The sequence below is a fragment of the Chroicocephalus ridibundus genome, chromosome 5 (assembly GCF_963924245.1).
Source record: "Chroicocephalus ridibundus chromosome 5, bChrRid1.1, whole genome shotgun sequence".
NCBI classification, from domain to species: Eukaryota; Metazoa; Chordata; class Aves; order Charadriiformes; family Laridae; genus Chroicocephalus; species Chroicocephalus ridibundus.
Window position 1 is genome coordinate 62,048,497 of NC_086288.1, and position 14,665 is coordinate 62,063,161.

Below are 14,665 nucleotides of genomic sequence, written 5' to 3' on the forward strand. Positions count from 1 at the left end.
AGCAATTAGCATTCAATTCAGAATATTAATAATCAGATCATACCAAAAATTTTACAAAGAGCAATGGATCATTTGCATGCTATTACCAGCAAGCGTTCAGCACTGACTCTTTACTCTCTATTACTCTGCCTCAGTGATGAACCCGCTCCTATCACATAGGTAGTTTTACACCACAGATGCACACATGTTATCCTACAATGCTGCCTTAAACAAAAATATTAAAAGCTTAGCATAACTAAGAACTGAGGGAGCGAACAAGTATACATTGCTGGGGAACAGGAGGGATTTTAATCTGAAAATTCCAAAAACATTTCTGAGCAGTTTGGTTTTAAGCCAGATGGAAAAGGGCAATTTTCCAGCTCTTCTGCAGACAAAATAGTGCAAGAAACTCTTCAGCTAGGACTCTGCGGTAGATGCCTAGTCTTTACATATTTTAGCAATACAGAAAGCAACACCTGCAGATCCTTTAGGAAGTCCTCCACTATTCAGGATGCTCATGTTTTCAGTGACTGACACTACCTTAAACCTAGAGGGGAAATGGCAGGAAATGTGCAAGATCAGCTAAGCGTGGTGTTTGTGTGGCCTCCGGAACAACTGCCAACCCATAAGTAACGGCTGGGGAGGCAGCAAGCTACTGCTCTATTTATCTCCATAAGAACGGACATTTATGTAACAACCACTTCTCCCCTCTAAATCTGTTTGCACGTTTCACCTTAAGGCAACATCCTAAATCTAATCACCCATCCAAGACAAAGACTTTCAAAAGAGCACCAGGTCAGGAGATACCCAGAATAAACCCAACTCTGAGAAAGTTCTGGTACCTACTAAGAGATAATGAAAGTCAAGCTGTTCCCATGGAGTCTAACCGGACTATCCCAACCCCTCACTACTTTTGAAAATACTGGCTGTAAATACCTTGATCCTGAAGGTATTAATGACACTTTTATATCCTTCAAGTGCTGGGGTATATACTGCAGCAATATGAATGCAATTAATGCTTTTTAAACATGGATTTGTCAAGCTTTGTTCCCCCTGTCAAGTATGCATCAGAATTCCGCCTTCACCATAGCAAGTAATAAGAAAAATACTAATAGCAAAGTGGAATACCCCCCCACTGTAAGGCAAAATTAATTAAAATGAAAGAAAAAAAAAAAGGGGGGGGGGTGTAAAACAGATCTGGTGGCTATTTCGAAATGCAAAAGTCCCTGGAAGAATGCACTGTCCTGTAACTGTGAAGGAATTCTGTGTTGGAAAAAGAACTAAATCATACAGGGGAATAGTAGTATGAAAACATCCAATAGATATTCAAAAGTAGCCACATATCCAAAAAGATATGAAAAATCTAACAGAGGAAGTAAAATTCAAAAAGACGATGAATAAAGAATTGGGAGGGCAAGCCTTTAGCAGGAGAGTAGAAAACAGTCTTTTTTTTTTTTTTTTTTTTAATAAAAAAGTAAAGCCTGAGCTAAACCCCCTGAAGATTGCAAGACAAGCTTGAAAAAAAGAAACTTGTTGACTTCCAGCCAGCATTTACACAGTAAACACATTCACTTTCACATTTTTCTCTGAAAACCAACTTGGTTACAGAAAATAGAGCTAAGCTCAGTAACCACACATCTAAGCAACAGATGTGGCCCAAAGAGTCCAGTGCATATTTATTTATTAACAGTGACTCACATCCATTCATGAAGGAGGGACATGGGGGTATTGCTGCACTATAGTCTGTGAATCATTATCTGAAGTTGGATTACACATGGGGAATTTCAATCAGCTGGTGTGTAAGCTCAATTTTGTAACTTATATAGCTTTGTGCTCCTCTAATGATTTTTTCAAGGACTTTAGTGAAAAGTATGCAGACCTCAAAATAAGCAGACGTATAAATTTTCAAGAGTAGTAAATTCTTAATTTTCTTCTCCAGGGTTGGGCATCCTTTTATAACCCCTGCTGCACCCTACACCACTGCAACTGGTTAAACCCACGGCAGCTGCTGAGCCCATTAATTCTACCTTGCCTCTGCTCCCTGCTGATTACTGCAGAGCAAGAGGCACTGCCGAAACTTTCTTATCATCCCAGGCAGAAAAAGGCTGAATCATGGTCGGCTCTTTTCTTAGGCTTTTTCCCCGCCCCCCCCCCCCAGTGGAAATCTGGAATTTTCAGGAAACGACAGATTTTAAGAAATACTTCAAGAATTACTTATCTGAATGTCTAGTGACATCAAATTGTGAGAGGAATAAGGTGGTGTTTACTATGTACTATTACTGAAGACACTTAATATATTATGCATGCAAATTTGAACCACAATGTACCCAAGACAATACTTTTGTGAACATCACATTCTCTGCTTCCTTTTCAAGGCAAGTGGGCTCATAAAATGAAAATCAGAGCCAAATTTACGCCCAAGCTTGCTATCTTTTCAGCAATGAACTTTGCAAGAGATTCACTTTAATTAAAGCCCATTTTCCAAACAGGGGAAACCTAAAGTTTGTGGTAGGCAGAACTTCTACAGAAAACAAACTATGTTACCAGTTTCAAAAATTAAGTATGTACTTCCTCTTGATTTAGCTTTCCTATAGTTCATTCATGCATAGCCCAAAAAGCAGATGACAACTATGCCACCTAACAAAAAAATCAGAAGTGGTCAATCTCTGTCTTCAATAGGATAAAGTTTATTAACCTCATTTATTAACACCATTTGGAAGATATTAATACCATGGTGACACAGGATGTTAGAAATGTTATATGGACAATAATGCCTAAGTAGGAACATTAACTTCATATTAAAACCTTGCCATTTATAATATGTGTTTCTTCCAGTGCTAGACTGAACATCAGCTTTCATTTGCGTATTTTTTCCAACGACAAAAAGTTCAACTCACAACCAAATAATATTTTTTTCTTTCTGGCTTTAAGACTGCCTAGATGATATACCTTCCATGTTCTGCCCCTCACCCGAGCCAACATTCAGCTGCAGAGTCCACTGTGGTAGTTCCCACACTATTTGGTACGTGCTGCTGTTTTATGGAGCGGAAGCTTTCCACCCTCTGAAAAGTGAATTGGTGACCCACCCGGTGTTGCAAGGCTCTTTCTGACCACCTTGGGACTAGGAGACAAAAGTGCACTCTTGATTTAAAAGAGAAGCAGCAAATCAACAAACCTCAGGGCTCAAAATCCCTTTACAGCTATTTAAGATCATCCTTTCTTACTATTTTCCTCAATTTAAAGGAATTGTCTGGTAGAGCAGTCTCTATTTCTCTTGTGGTCATCTAACTCACTTGACCGAACATCGTAATCTGTCAGATATAAAAATGTTCAGATAACATTTCTGTTTATTTACATGCAGTGACAATATTTAACGTACTGCTAAAATCAGTTACTAAAAATATATGTCAAGCAGAACCTACTCCCAAATCCCACTGAGACACTGTAGCTCAGGCCTTCAGGCAGCACAAGAAAGGAAGGAAAGAGACAGCTGTTATTGCATAAACATTAATTTGATGTCTTACCTACGTAAACCAACAATGGTCCAAGAAGTTCCCACGGATCCATTTTTTTAATACATTTTGCAAAGACTAGAAATGCTGCATTTATTAGTATTAATTCCATGGAACGCTATTTTTGAAGAAAAAAACAAAACAAAACCCCCAAACCTACAGTACCTTAAATTGGTGAGTTTCTGATACACGTTTGTAGTAAGGTACGAAACTGCATTAGCAGGTTGTTAGGCAAATATTTCACCTGCATCTTTTGGAGAATGTGGGGAAGGACAAGTGCACTAAGTGCACTATGTACGTTAGGTGACTAACTGAAGAGTAATCCATGGAAACAAATTTGTGACCTTCAGTCCTGGAAAGCATCAAAAAGAGAGCCAGTTCCAGAAAGGTGATTTAGAAAGCCTACAACGGGCAACCTAAAGCGGAAATACACCACATCAGTCCAAACGGTTGAACAGCACAGGTTTGTCACAAGGTCTGCTCAGCTTTGTCAGATGTTTTCTTCTAGATGGAAAGGTTAGGTGGGAAAAAACACAGATCGAAAAAACCAGAAGCCTAAACCACACTATCTCCCACCCCCAGTAGTCCTGATACGAAGCTGTAAACAACAAAGCCTAATGATGCAAACACCAGCAATGGAGTAGCATAATTTACAGTGGTTAAAAGACGACACAATTAGGTGTAATGGGAAGAAAAGAAACAAAAAGTAAATGTAAATTAAATATTGCACATTTTCCTAACAGCGAGGTCTATTAGGAAGCAGATTAATCTCCCATTACTTGAGTAATTCAAAACTAAATACAATACTTAAGATGCTACAGGGAATAAGCCTGTTCTGGAGAGATGGACTAGAAAATTTAAGATCATTTACATTTCCAATTTCTCAGAGTTTATGATTGTAGAGAAAAACATTAAAAATACAGTGATAAAATCCATGGAAGTTACAAAAAGTACAAAATTAATAAATAAAATTTATTGAAAAACATAATGGCCAATATCCTGTGTATCATTTTATACAACTGTTCAAATAAAATACTTCCTTTTTTTCCCTGCAGACTGTGGCGACAATTTGATTTTGCAGTATTTGCAGTATTTAAAACTTTTTTTTCAGTATACGTATTAGACTTAGAGTTTAAAGGAGTCTAGTGATTCTTGGTTTCAACTTAACATTTACTAGAGGTTTCTAATTTTGCAAATGTGCTGAACAGCATATTTGCAAAATAACTGTCATTAAAAAAAATTATAGCCAAGCTTTTGTTAAATGCAAACATACCCTTGAAAACTAAATAAGGCAAGTTGTTCTCCTGAATTTTTACTAACCTGGAAGACTCCACAAGCCAGCAATTTCCAAGGTTCTTAATTTCTTTTCTAGTTCTGCCACTCGATTGCCTAGAATTCTTTGGAAAAAGAAAACAAAAACCAACCCCAGGGACAGTTAGTTGAGGTGAGATTCTTTGTTGTACTAAGGTAACCAAAGCCCAATTACTTACATAGCTACAGTTGAATTTTTAACTTAACTAGTGCAGTAAACCTGTACACAGTCATCTCTTTTCACTAATGGCAATGGACAACCTCCCCCTGAGTTAACAGAAAATAAAATATAGTTGTCTAATCTATCCCATGGTTTAAAAAAAAAAAAGTCTAGTAGATTTACTCGTCTTTCAACCTTTGTCCTTTGTTAAAGACAAGAACAGCAACTCACAATATTTCTATTTCCTTGCCTGCAAATATCTCTTCCCAGTTACTTTGACTTTCTCTACAGCTAAAACCAGAAGGTAAACGCTAGGCAGACAAAATATGGGAAACTCAAGACAACATCTAGACTGATTTTAAAGTTCTAAGACACAATTTTGGCCTAGTCCTTTATTCACAGAGGTTCCTCTATCATTAAGATTGCTTAAAATGGCAAGGAATATCTTTTCCACTATATCTTTTCTTTTAGCGTTGAACTCTGTTTTCTACTTCACTAAAAAGCTTCAAGCTCTTTAGTGCCTTTATGACCCACTCCCAGTTTTCACTGCATTTCTTGGGTCATCTCTTCCTTTGTATCTGATTCCTACACGAATACTATTTGCAGTTAGCTCTCCTGCAGGATTTAACTTTTAGTCTTAATTCTCTCCCCAGATCAAATGAGAGATTTCTATCTTGCAAAGAAAGCTCTTTTTCCCAATGAATTTTTGAAAGTGTTTCTCTCCCAGGCACAGCAAGTCTCCTAGAACCAGATGTCTTTAAATAAATCCCAAACAATACTCAATAGAGTGAGAAACCTAGACGAGGCAGCAATTCTAAACATGACAGCAGAGATAATGGACAGCAAGTTTTACTCATCAAATTACAGCAACAGGGTAAGTCAGTTAAATTTGAACTGAATGCTGAGAAGCAGCATATCACAAACAGCAAGGCAATAGTATCTTCCCGTGCCCACCAGAGCTGTGTAATACTGCACTGCGTGCTCTCCAGTGAGGGTTTTATGCTGCAGACATTTGAGCATACTGGGAATGTCATTACTGACAAGATGGCAGAATCTGGGAAGGACGTGAAGAATAGCAAACCCAGCAAATATCAAAGGGGCTAGAAAAATTGATTAACAAGGACTAAGTTTTTTTGAAATCTCTACTGTGAGGGCTCTGCAAAGACACGATAAAAGCCTGTGTTTTAAAGATTACGATAATATCAAGATTAGAGAGAATGTAAAAGAGAAAGAGAAAGCTTATAATAAATACCAAAGAAAGCACTGACAGGTACAGGGGTGTGTATCAACTAAAAAGCAAACAGCCCATCACGTTTACAAGCAGACAAGAGAAGACATTTGTGAGCAGTTATGTTTATTTCCCCATTGAAACTGCGTAGTCAAATAGGTTACCAAGGCTATGACGGATCTATTACTGTCTTCTCTGATTACAATCAAAATTGTTGATGTCTAGATTTTGCTTTCAGAATGTTTCTGTGTGGTGTGAGAGACTCAGCCTTAAGAACTCTATTTTCATATCCCAGTGTATGGCCCGACATCCAGCAGCTGCGCTCTGCAGTGCAGACAACAGGTGATGGAGAAAGGCACAGAGCAAGTCAGAAGAAGCTCTGCCTCACGCACAGGGAGCCCACTGCCGTCTCCCTGCCTAAGGTCCCAACAAGGGGCAGCCGAAGGAGCTGGAGTTCCCCTGGCTCAGAGAGGCCAGGAACAGACAGAGATGATGCAAGACTTCTTCTGCATCATGTTAGCTCAGCCAGGGAGCTGACAAAACAATGTTGATATGGCTAATGATTGTCACCACAAATGGGTCACAAGTTTAGCACTTCTGCCAGGAAAAGAAAAAAATCCTTATTATTTTCCTAAGTAGTTCACCAGTAGTTCCAGGGCAGAAAAGGGGGAAAGATACTGCCCTCCCTGTTGGCTGGCCGTATCACAGAAGGCAACTCAGTCCTCTGCATCAAGTTCAGTTATTGCTACTGCTCTTGTTATTCGGACAACAATAGCAAAGTCACTGTTCCCTTGCTTCTCTTAAATTTTGTAATTCATTTATCAGCTGTACCACACTATTTCTAAAGGTTTTGGAGCAAATATATCCTGATAATTCCTACTAGATCCTCAGAAGAGGCACTGAGCTATTTTTTAACCTTTGTTGCAATTTCTCACATAGAAGGATCATTCTGCAGCTGTGAACAATAGTTGGCAAAAAGAGAGGACAATACTTAAACCTGCTCTTTTCATTCAGGAAGAAAGCAAAGTACATTCAGTGGTGAGTACGATTCTAGTTTGCTCCAAACTACATTATCTGACAGGTATGGCAGAAATGAACCCTACAGAAAGCTGCGAGTTATTATGGAAACCTTTTTTGAAAAATAAACATGTAAGCAATCCTGAACACAGCGTGGCTTGCCCCATTCCTCCCTTTCCCCAGCGACCTCCAGATAATTTGCCACCTCTATATGTGCTCTGAGAAGACTGAGCTGTGGTGGCCTGGAACAGCAGATATTTTTAATGGGGCTGCACAGGTTGGTAGCATCAAATTCCTCATCTCTTTTTTTTATCTCTAGCCATGGTGGACCAGCTCCTTTGACTACAACAGAAAGATCATGTCATGGACAAAGGTGCTGATCGATAGCTATTGCCGTTGTCCTTTGGTTATGTGTCTAATGCAACACGGGAGTTAGTGTAAACCTCCCTCCAGGATAAGGTTTTACAGAAATCTGTTGTTACTGTGACAGCAGCAACGCTTCCACTTGAATTTAGAAGCTCCCTTCTGGTTCTCCCATGCTTCCAACACACATGGCCATAATCTGAAGGAAGCCATGCTGATTTACTGCACCTGAGCTCCATTCACCTCTCCTTCAACTTAGATCTTGCTACAGAAGACATTTACCCTCATACAATCACCCAAGTGTCTGTAAATAGGGTCTGTCACGGTCACATACCTACTTCTACACATCACGTGGAAACACTTACTCAGTTACAGACTGACACAATCCTTTTTGTAATTTTGGTCATGACCGAGCTTGCCCAAGTTAGAAATGGTAAAATTAGTGCACCATGTCTAAGCAGCAGAGCAGCTTCTACACTGGTCTGGTTTGCATGGGTGCTGGCAATTTCAGGAACACATTGCACTAAAAAGAACATCTAATAAACAGTTTATTGCTGGCAGAAGAAAAAAGGATTTTTATCCATTTGCTCGGCAGGGTTAGGACTGTTTATTTTTGCATTTATGTAACTATTTAATCTTGCAAGACATTACTGCATACAGAATTCATTTACAACTGCCTTTTCAAATTAAGCTAATGTGCTTGTGAGGAAAAACATAGGACATTACTTAAACTTAGCAGTAGTAGCTACAAATCACGTGGTGAAAATGACCTGTTTTCTTCCCAAACAACTAATTTTTTTCTTAAAAGTGGGGCTAAAAAAAGAAGGCTGGATTTAGCCTACTTGTTCCTAGGCACATACTCCCACAGCTCCTTTTATCGTGCCACATATTTAGAAAAGCGTCAATAATAATAGTGTATCTGTTCCAAGAGTGAGTCGCAACGAATGTTTTTAACAACAGTGTTACAGCAGAAAGTCAACTTCAACAGCGCATCCAAATTCTAATCTATGCAAAAAAATTCACTGTCTTGTTATTGCTGCAGTTAGTCAGAAAGAAAATCTACCATTCTGCTATTGTAAATTTATATAGACATTGCTCAATCTGCAAGGAACAAGAGAGGTTTTGACTTCAGAGCAGGTTAACTGTTTGGAGGAAAATAAGTTCATATGGTCTGAAAAGTCTCATTTACTGATAATAGAATCACTAATAGGTCAATCAACTACCAAATATCAAAAGCAGAACTTCTTCCCTGAATAAAACAACTGCCCAAAATATCATGTTCTTTATCCAATAAATCTCACTTTCTTCACGCAACAATCTGAAGGAGTAACTGTGTCCTCCAAACATGCTCTTTGCATGGGGAAAGCCAGGCAAACAGCACAGAGGGGTGAAGGAGACTTTTACCTTCTGATTTATGTAAAGTCTTTTGTCATTATAGTTCTCCCTAGCCCAACATCCTTCTCAACTTCCTACTTTGAATGGAGAAATGTCTTCAACAAAAGAATGCATCTTCTACCTGTACCAGTTTATGGACCTTACTTGTAACTTTTTACATGGCAAATAAGTGCCCCAACAACCAGCTAATGCACCTCAAATAAAGGATGTTTTTCCCTGATGACCTATCTGCGTTTCCCTTTTTCACTTTAACTCTTTTGTGTCTTAGGTGTTTCTACTCAAAGTAGTTCCCATTCCTCCCAGCTCCTTAAAAGCTTCTTTAATCCCACTAAATCCAAAGGTGACAAAAAGAATAAGCACACCACGCAGGAGTGTTGCTGAGGTTCATCACTCAACTTGCCCAGGATTTATCTTTCTCTTTTTTCCCCTGAAGCATCCTGAACTGAATACAACACTACAGCTCTGAGCACACTCCTGTCCTGGGAGAGATGTGGACTGTCACCTCCCTCTACGACCTCATCTTCTATTGGGCACAGAATATTAGTTTGTGCACAAATCCAGTGTCTACTCCCACAGCTATATATGACTGGTTGGGCATGCAGATTGTATCTCCTTGCAGAATTCCTCTATGCAGAATTGTATCTCCTTGTGAAGGCTCACAAGGGTTTTTCTCAAGAAAAGCCATACTCAGTAGGTGAAAGCAGAGACAGGGGTATCAGAAAGTAAAGCCATCATCGCAATGATACATGTGAGAGATGCAAGAGACTGCATGTGATCAGAGAGAGATACAAAATTAAGAAAGAAGTTTGCTATAGTTACAGGCAAGCGTATACAAACTAGAACACCAGGTAATGATACAGCATCAGGATGTATAAGGCAAAGATTGGTTATATCTGGAATGACAAAAAAATTGTTCACTGGATGTTTTCCTTCTGATGCTACGTTAACAGCAAGAAGGGAGCAAGCAGGTGTTAGCCCTTCATTAGCACTGCTCAGTGCAGGAACTCCTCTTGCATTACATGACATACAAACGTGAATTGACTGAGCTGCCATCAGTTAGATCTGGGCTACATTTTCACCGCTTTAGTCTCCCTTTAGCTGATTAGGCATTTGCTTTCTCAAGAGTATTAAGAGTGGCTATAAACTGCTCCTCCACTTCTGTTGCCGCATCACCAAGAATTATGCAATGGAGTCTGCCTAGTATCAGAGTTATCAATTTTCAAAATGAATCATCTATTCTAGTGCAATACAGTTTACTTCTGTACTACTTCTTCCTTTCATGAAAGATGTCTGCCTGTTTCTGGCATCTGGTCCTGATGTGCTTTTGAGAAGCCTGAATAACCTCTGATTACCAGTAGTGACTCAGTGTTAAAAAAAAAACAAGGAAGAAAACTGAGCACAGAATCAAGGAACACTTCCTAGCTGATTTTCATGCACTGTATAAGGACAATAATATCAGAATGTCAGAAAATGTGTCAAAAATTATTATATTCTGCCATGATAGGAGCTGTGCAAGACACAAAGAATTGTACTGATGAGTAGAACAGCTAAGAGTAAACAAATTCTCCTTGAAAGTTCAGTTCGGATTTTTAAAAAAAAATCGTATGGTAGCAATCCAACTGTGTTGATCTACAACTTTTGGCAAAGTAACTATAGGAGCAACAGCTATCATTTGTATGACACGTAGGCCACTAGCCTGTGACAAATGTTACACTAAATCTTTTCAGACCCTTTCCGAGGTGCAACATTTACTATTCCCACCAGTGTTCATTAGCAAATTCCTATATTAACAAGCAATTATCACATATCTTCTCCTCCAGTTCAAGGGCGTCCTTCCTCCCAGCAGCTTTTCTTTAGCCCTCCCTACAGACTACCTGCTAGAAGTCCCCCCCGTGTTATTATGGTTTGTCTTAAACCTGAGCAGCAAACCAATCCTGGCCTAGCAGAGGCAGACAGGTCTGAACCCCAGACTTCAAAAACGTAATTCTTCTCTAAACACATAGCTGATCTCAAAAACTAAAGAACCCACCAGTTAACAATAACAATGAATTTTCTGTGAAAATGGACCTTCCTTCCCATTTCCCTGAAACTCCCCCAAAACTATGACTTCTGTATAGCTTGGTAAGTTCTATTTTACTTAGAAGTCATGCTACCTACTTGTTGGTTTGCCTTTGGTGTTGTATGACCATGTTTTTTTCATGGATAGTTTCCAGCAATGCAGTGGCCAGTGATTTGAGATCTGAAATGGACTGTGGTGTGGCTGGTAGGCTACATCCATGATCCTCCGACAACAGCTCTTGGACTATAACATTAAAAACACAAATGAGTTTTTGATTCTCATGCACAGAGATGTGACAAAAACATTTACTTAACATTAAAGAATGATTCTCATTACTTAAATGAATACATATTTTTTTTCCTTCCATTAACAAACAAAGTCAAAACACCAGCAATATAATCTCTAGCTGGCATAAAGATGGTGGCTTTCTAAGCTGATCGTTATTCCACAGCAATTGCCAGAACAAGTATAGGCAGACACATCTTATGTTAACTTAATTCCGCTTTTGGAATATTATTTTTGTTCAGAAGAAAACAAATCTATTCTTTTACAGGTCTCCAGATTGGCAAAAACTGGTCATTTCTCTCCTCCTTACATTAAAACATAAGCCGACAAGGAAGCCTCTATATTACTTTTTAGAATTATTATGTACTTCAGGTTATTTAAGACCGATGTGAAAATACAGTTACCCATGAACTCTTTCTCTGCAGCTTAGAGCCTGTACCTCTCAGCCACATCAGGAAGTTCACTAGTATCATTAACTTTTGTAACCGGAATCTGGCTCTGCCCTTATATACATATAAAAATATATCCAAGTCCACGGAGAAGAGAACAGAAGAGAAGCCAAAAACAGAAAAGCAAGTTTCAACCTACCGTGACAAATACTACTGATCTCGTGTGTGTGTGTGTGTGTGTGTATGAATACAGCAACACCTGTTTGGCTCAGAGAATTTTCTCTTCCCCTTTCTTTCCTAATCTTGACATTCTCTTTGAAGGGGGAAAAAGAGACTACTCCGTTTTGCTGCTACCCATGGGTAGCAAACATAGGACAAAAGGATTTCTTGCGAAACGTCTGAATGTGAAAGCTTCCAGGAACAGTAGCAGAAAACCTGACTTAGGGCCCCCCCTCTACCACCCAGTCTATTTTTCATTGGAATATGAATTGTGATTGCCATTGTTAGCAGAGCAAAGAGATGAATAAAGAAGCGATTTGTCAGGGTCAAAGCTGCAGAGGGTTTAGAGATTAAAAAAAAAATTGATAAAACTGTCAGGGGAGAGAATGAATGGCAAAAGAGTAACAAAAGGAGAAACAGTACTCAAGGCAAATTTTATATTGTCAAGTCAACGGAGAAAAAAAAATTAGCACATAATAATAAACGGGAAAGAGAAGAAAGATTTTGCTTTGGTTGGTGAGGAAAGGGTTACTGAAATTTAGAGGTAAAATGGAAGGAATTCAATGAGATATGCAACACCACGCTGCATTTATGGAATACCTTGCTTTGCAGACAGGACTCCAGTCAGAGCACTGCTACTGGATCTGCTATGAGCCTTTGAATTTTTTCGTCTCTCTAGTGCATTCTAAGGAAAGAATAAATACCTTATTTAGAAAACCAGAAGCCAACAAATCCTTTCATTAGGAGTAAAGAATCTGGAACCTTTTGGATTTTGGTCTCAGAACAACTCTGCAGGGCCTGGAGCTGACACCCATAGTAACCTACGGGAGTGTGACTTTCCTGGAGTATTATTCTCCAGCCAAAACAGTCTTTGCAATGTTACAAAGGCTCATTCTGTCTCATTGCAATCACTTTATCGTAGTCTCTCCCACGCAGTCCCCCCAATGCATTCTGAAGACTTGCCTATTTTTCAATAATCTGCTGAGTGACAGTGAAGATACTGCAGTATCCTGTAGAGAACATCAGCTGGGAACAAAATCAGACTTTCCCCAGCATTTCTTTGGATAGGCTTCAAAGTGAAAGCTCAAACTCCTCTATCAGAGATTTTAGAAGCCCTTTTAGTAGCAAATACTTGACTTTCAGGAATTAGCAGCAGAATGATCCTGCTACGGAAGCCCAGGTCTTCCAAAACAATTACAGTTCTATCAAACCCACCAGACCACCAAGATGCTAAATTCTTACCAATAAACTAAGTCACAATCTGAGAGACCCAAGTCATAAGTGTGAACAGACACTGAAATGAACCTGGTACCTAGGGGAGTTTTGCTCATGCACAAAAAGCAATTAGTGCTGGGACTGATTCATAGTGACCTAAATGGTTAAGAATTCCTGTTGACAGTCCTAAGACAACCCTTCTCATGCCCTGACAAACAGCCCTCCCACACCCCAAAATCACTTGCAGAAGAAAACAGAGTGCTTGACTTCAGGGAAGAGCAAGAATATTTTGCCCTCAGGATTCAGTCCTGAAGGTTGCACGCAAAACAGCATATATCTTAACCCACGAATGGAAGAACAATGAAGACTTAGCAATCACTAAGACATATGAAGAAATCATGTGGCCATTAGGGCACCGGGAAACAAGACCTGCTTGTGACAGCAACACAGTGGCAGTCACTCACCACACACAGTGTGACCTACTACTTTTCACCTACCATCAGGATGGAAGGCTGCTCACCTGGGGTGGGGTGATCCCAGCAGGAGGGTTCCCCCATAGAAGTTAAAAAAAGGTATTTAATTCATTTTTCAAAATACTTTTAATGGGTATCCCTTTGTACTACATCAGACAAGAAGCCTACAAGGAAGACTGGGCATGTAATATGTATATGTACTGGTATTGTCAATGGTGGATTTTTCTTCGAAGACACAATTGTGTTCTTTAAATGCATATGAACATGAGAATGAACAATAACCTCCATGAACAACGAAGCACAGTTTAGATGATACACTGAGAGGATCTTACCTTATATTTAGTAATATTAGACTTAAGAAGGTTGACTTCCTCTTGAAGCTGTTTTAATCTCTCCTGAAGATACCTGAAAAAGAAAAGTAATCCTTTACTTCATGTTACCTTCAAGTACTGCCTCAAGCGCTCCTCTTTACTATTTGGCATGTCCTCTCTTTGAGCTACTGAGAGTTCTTTTCCCTCTGCAGTTCTGTGAGGGATAAAATAACAAAATCTTACTGCTCTTGACCCCATAAAACTTTAAGTAGAGAAACAAATTGCATCAGAAAATGAGGCTGCCCTTCTGTTAGATTTATCAAGCATGCTGCACAACCATTTTATATCGGTCCTCAGGTTTTTGGGGAGGGAAGCTAAAAGGATATATTTATGTCTAGAGGAAATAGGAAGCATTTACTCGTGCCCTCTGTACTTGAAGGTTTGTGAGATGGACACATGAAGATTTGTATATATGTCAACACAAGACTCAACTATGCAGAACTTTTGCATTGCAATATCCATCACTTACATGGCACTTCTCATTAGCAATCACAAAGTAGAAAATTTAACAGTCTAGTTGAAAAATGGTATACAGTTAACTGAAACAGTACAGTTCTTCCTAATAGAGTTTATGCACTTGGATTAGATGGTTATTTCCACATAGGAAAATACCTTTTTCATGTATAAAGGGTCTATAAATTATCCTCTTTCAAGTAGTGCAACTGCAGCTGTATTAGGGTTTGTGACAA

The 14,665-nt window shown here is 39.1% G+C and overlaps 1 protein-coding gene across 4 annotated transcripts in view; it reads right to left on the reverse strand.

Annotated features, from left to right (window-relative positions):
• Positions 1-14,665, reverse strand: part of CCDC149 (coiled-coil domain containing 149) — a 55,159-nt gene that overhangs the window by 9,088 nt on the left and 31,406 nt on the right. For 2 of the 4 annotated variants that reach the window (XM_063336118.1, XM_063336117.1), the window contains exons 7-11: positions 13,938-14,010; positions 12,518-12,602; positions 11,123-11,267; positions 4,812-4,888; positions 3,402-3,434 (exon numbers count right to left, since the gene is read on the reverse strand). In XM_063336118.1, coding sequence (XP_063192188.1) covers positions 3,402-3,434; positions 4,812-4,888; positions 11,123-11,267; positions 12,518-12,602; positions 13,938-14,010 — 413 coding nt within the window. The remainder of the gene's footprint in view (positions 1-3,401; positions 3,435-4,811; positions 4,889-11,122; positions 11,268-12,517; positions 12,603-13,937; positions 14,011-14,665) is intronic. The other 2 variants (XM_063336120.1, XM_063336119.1) reach the window with 1 other exon arrangement.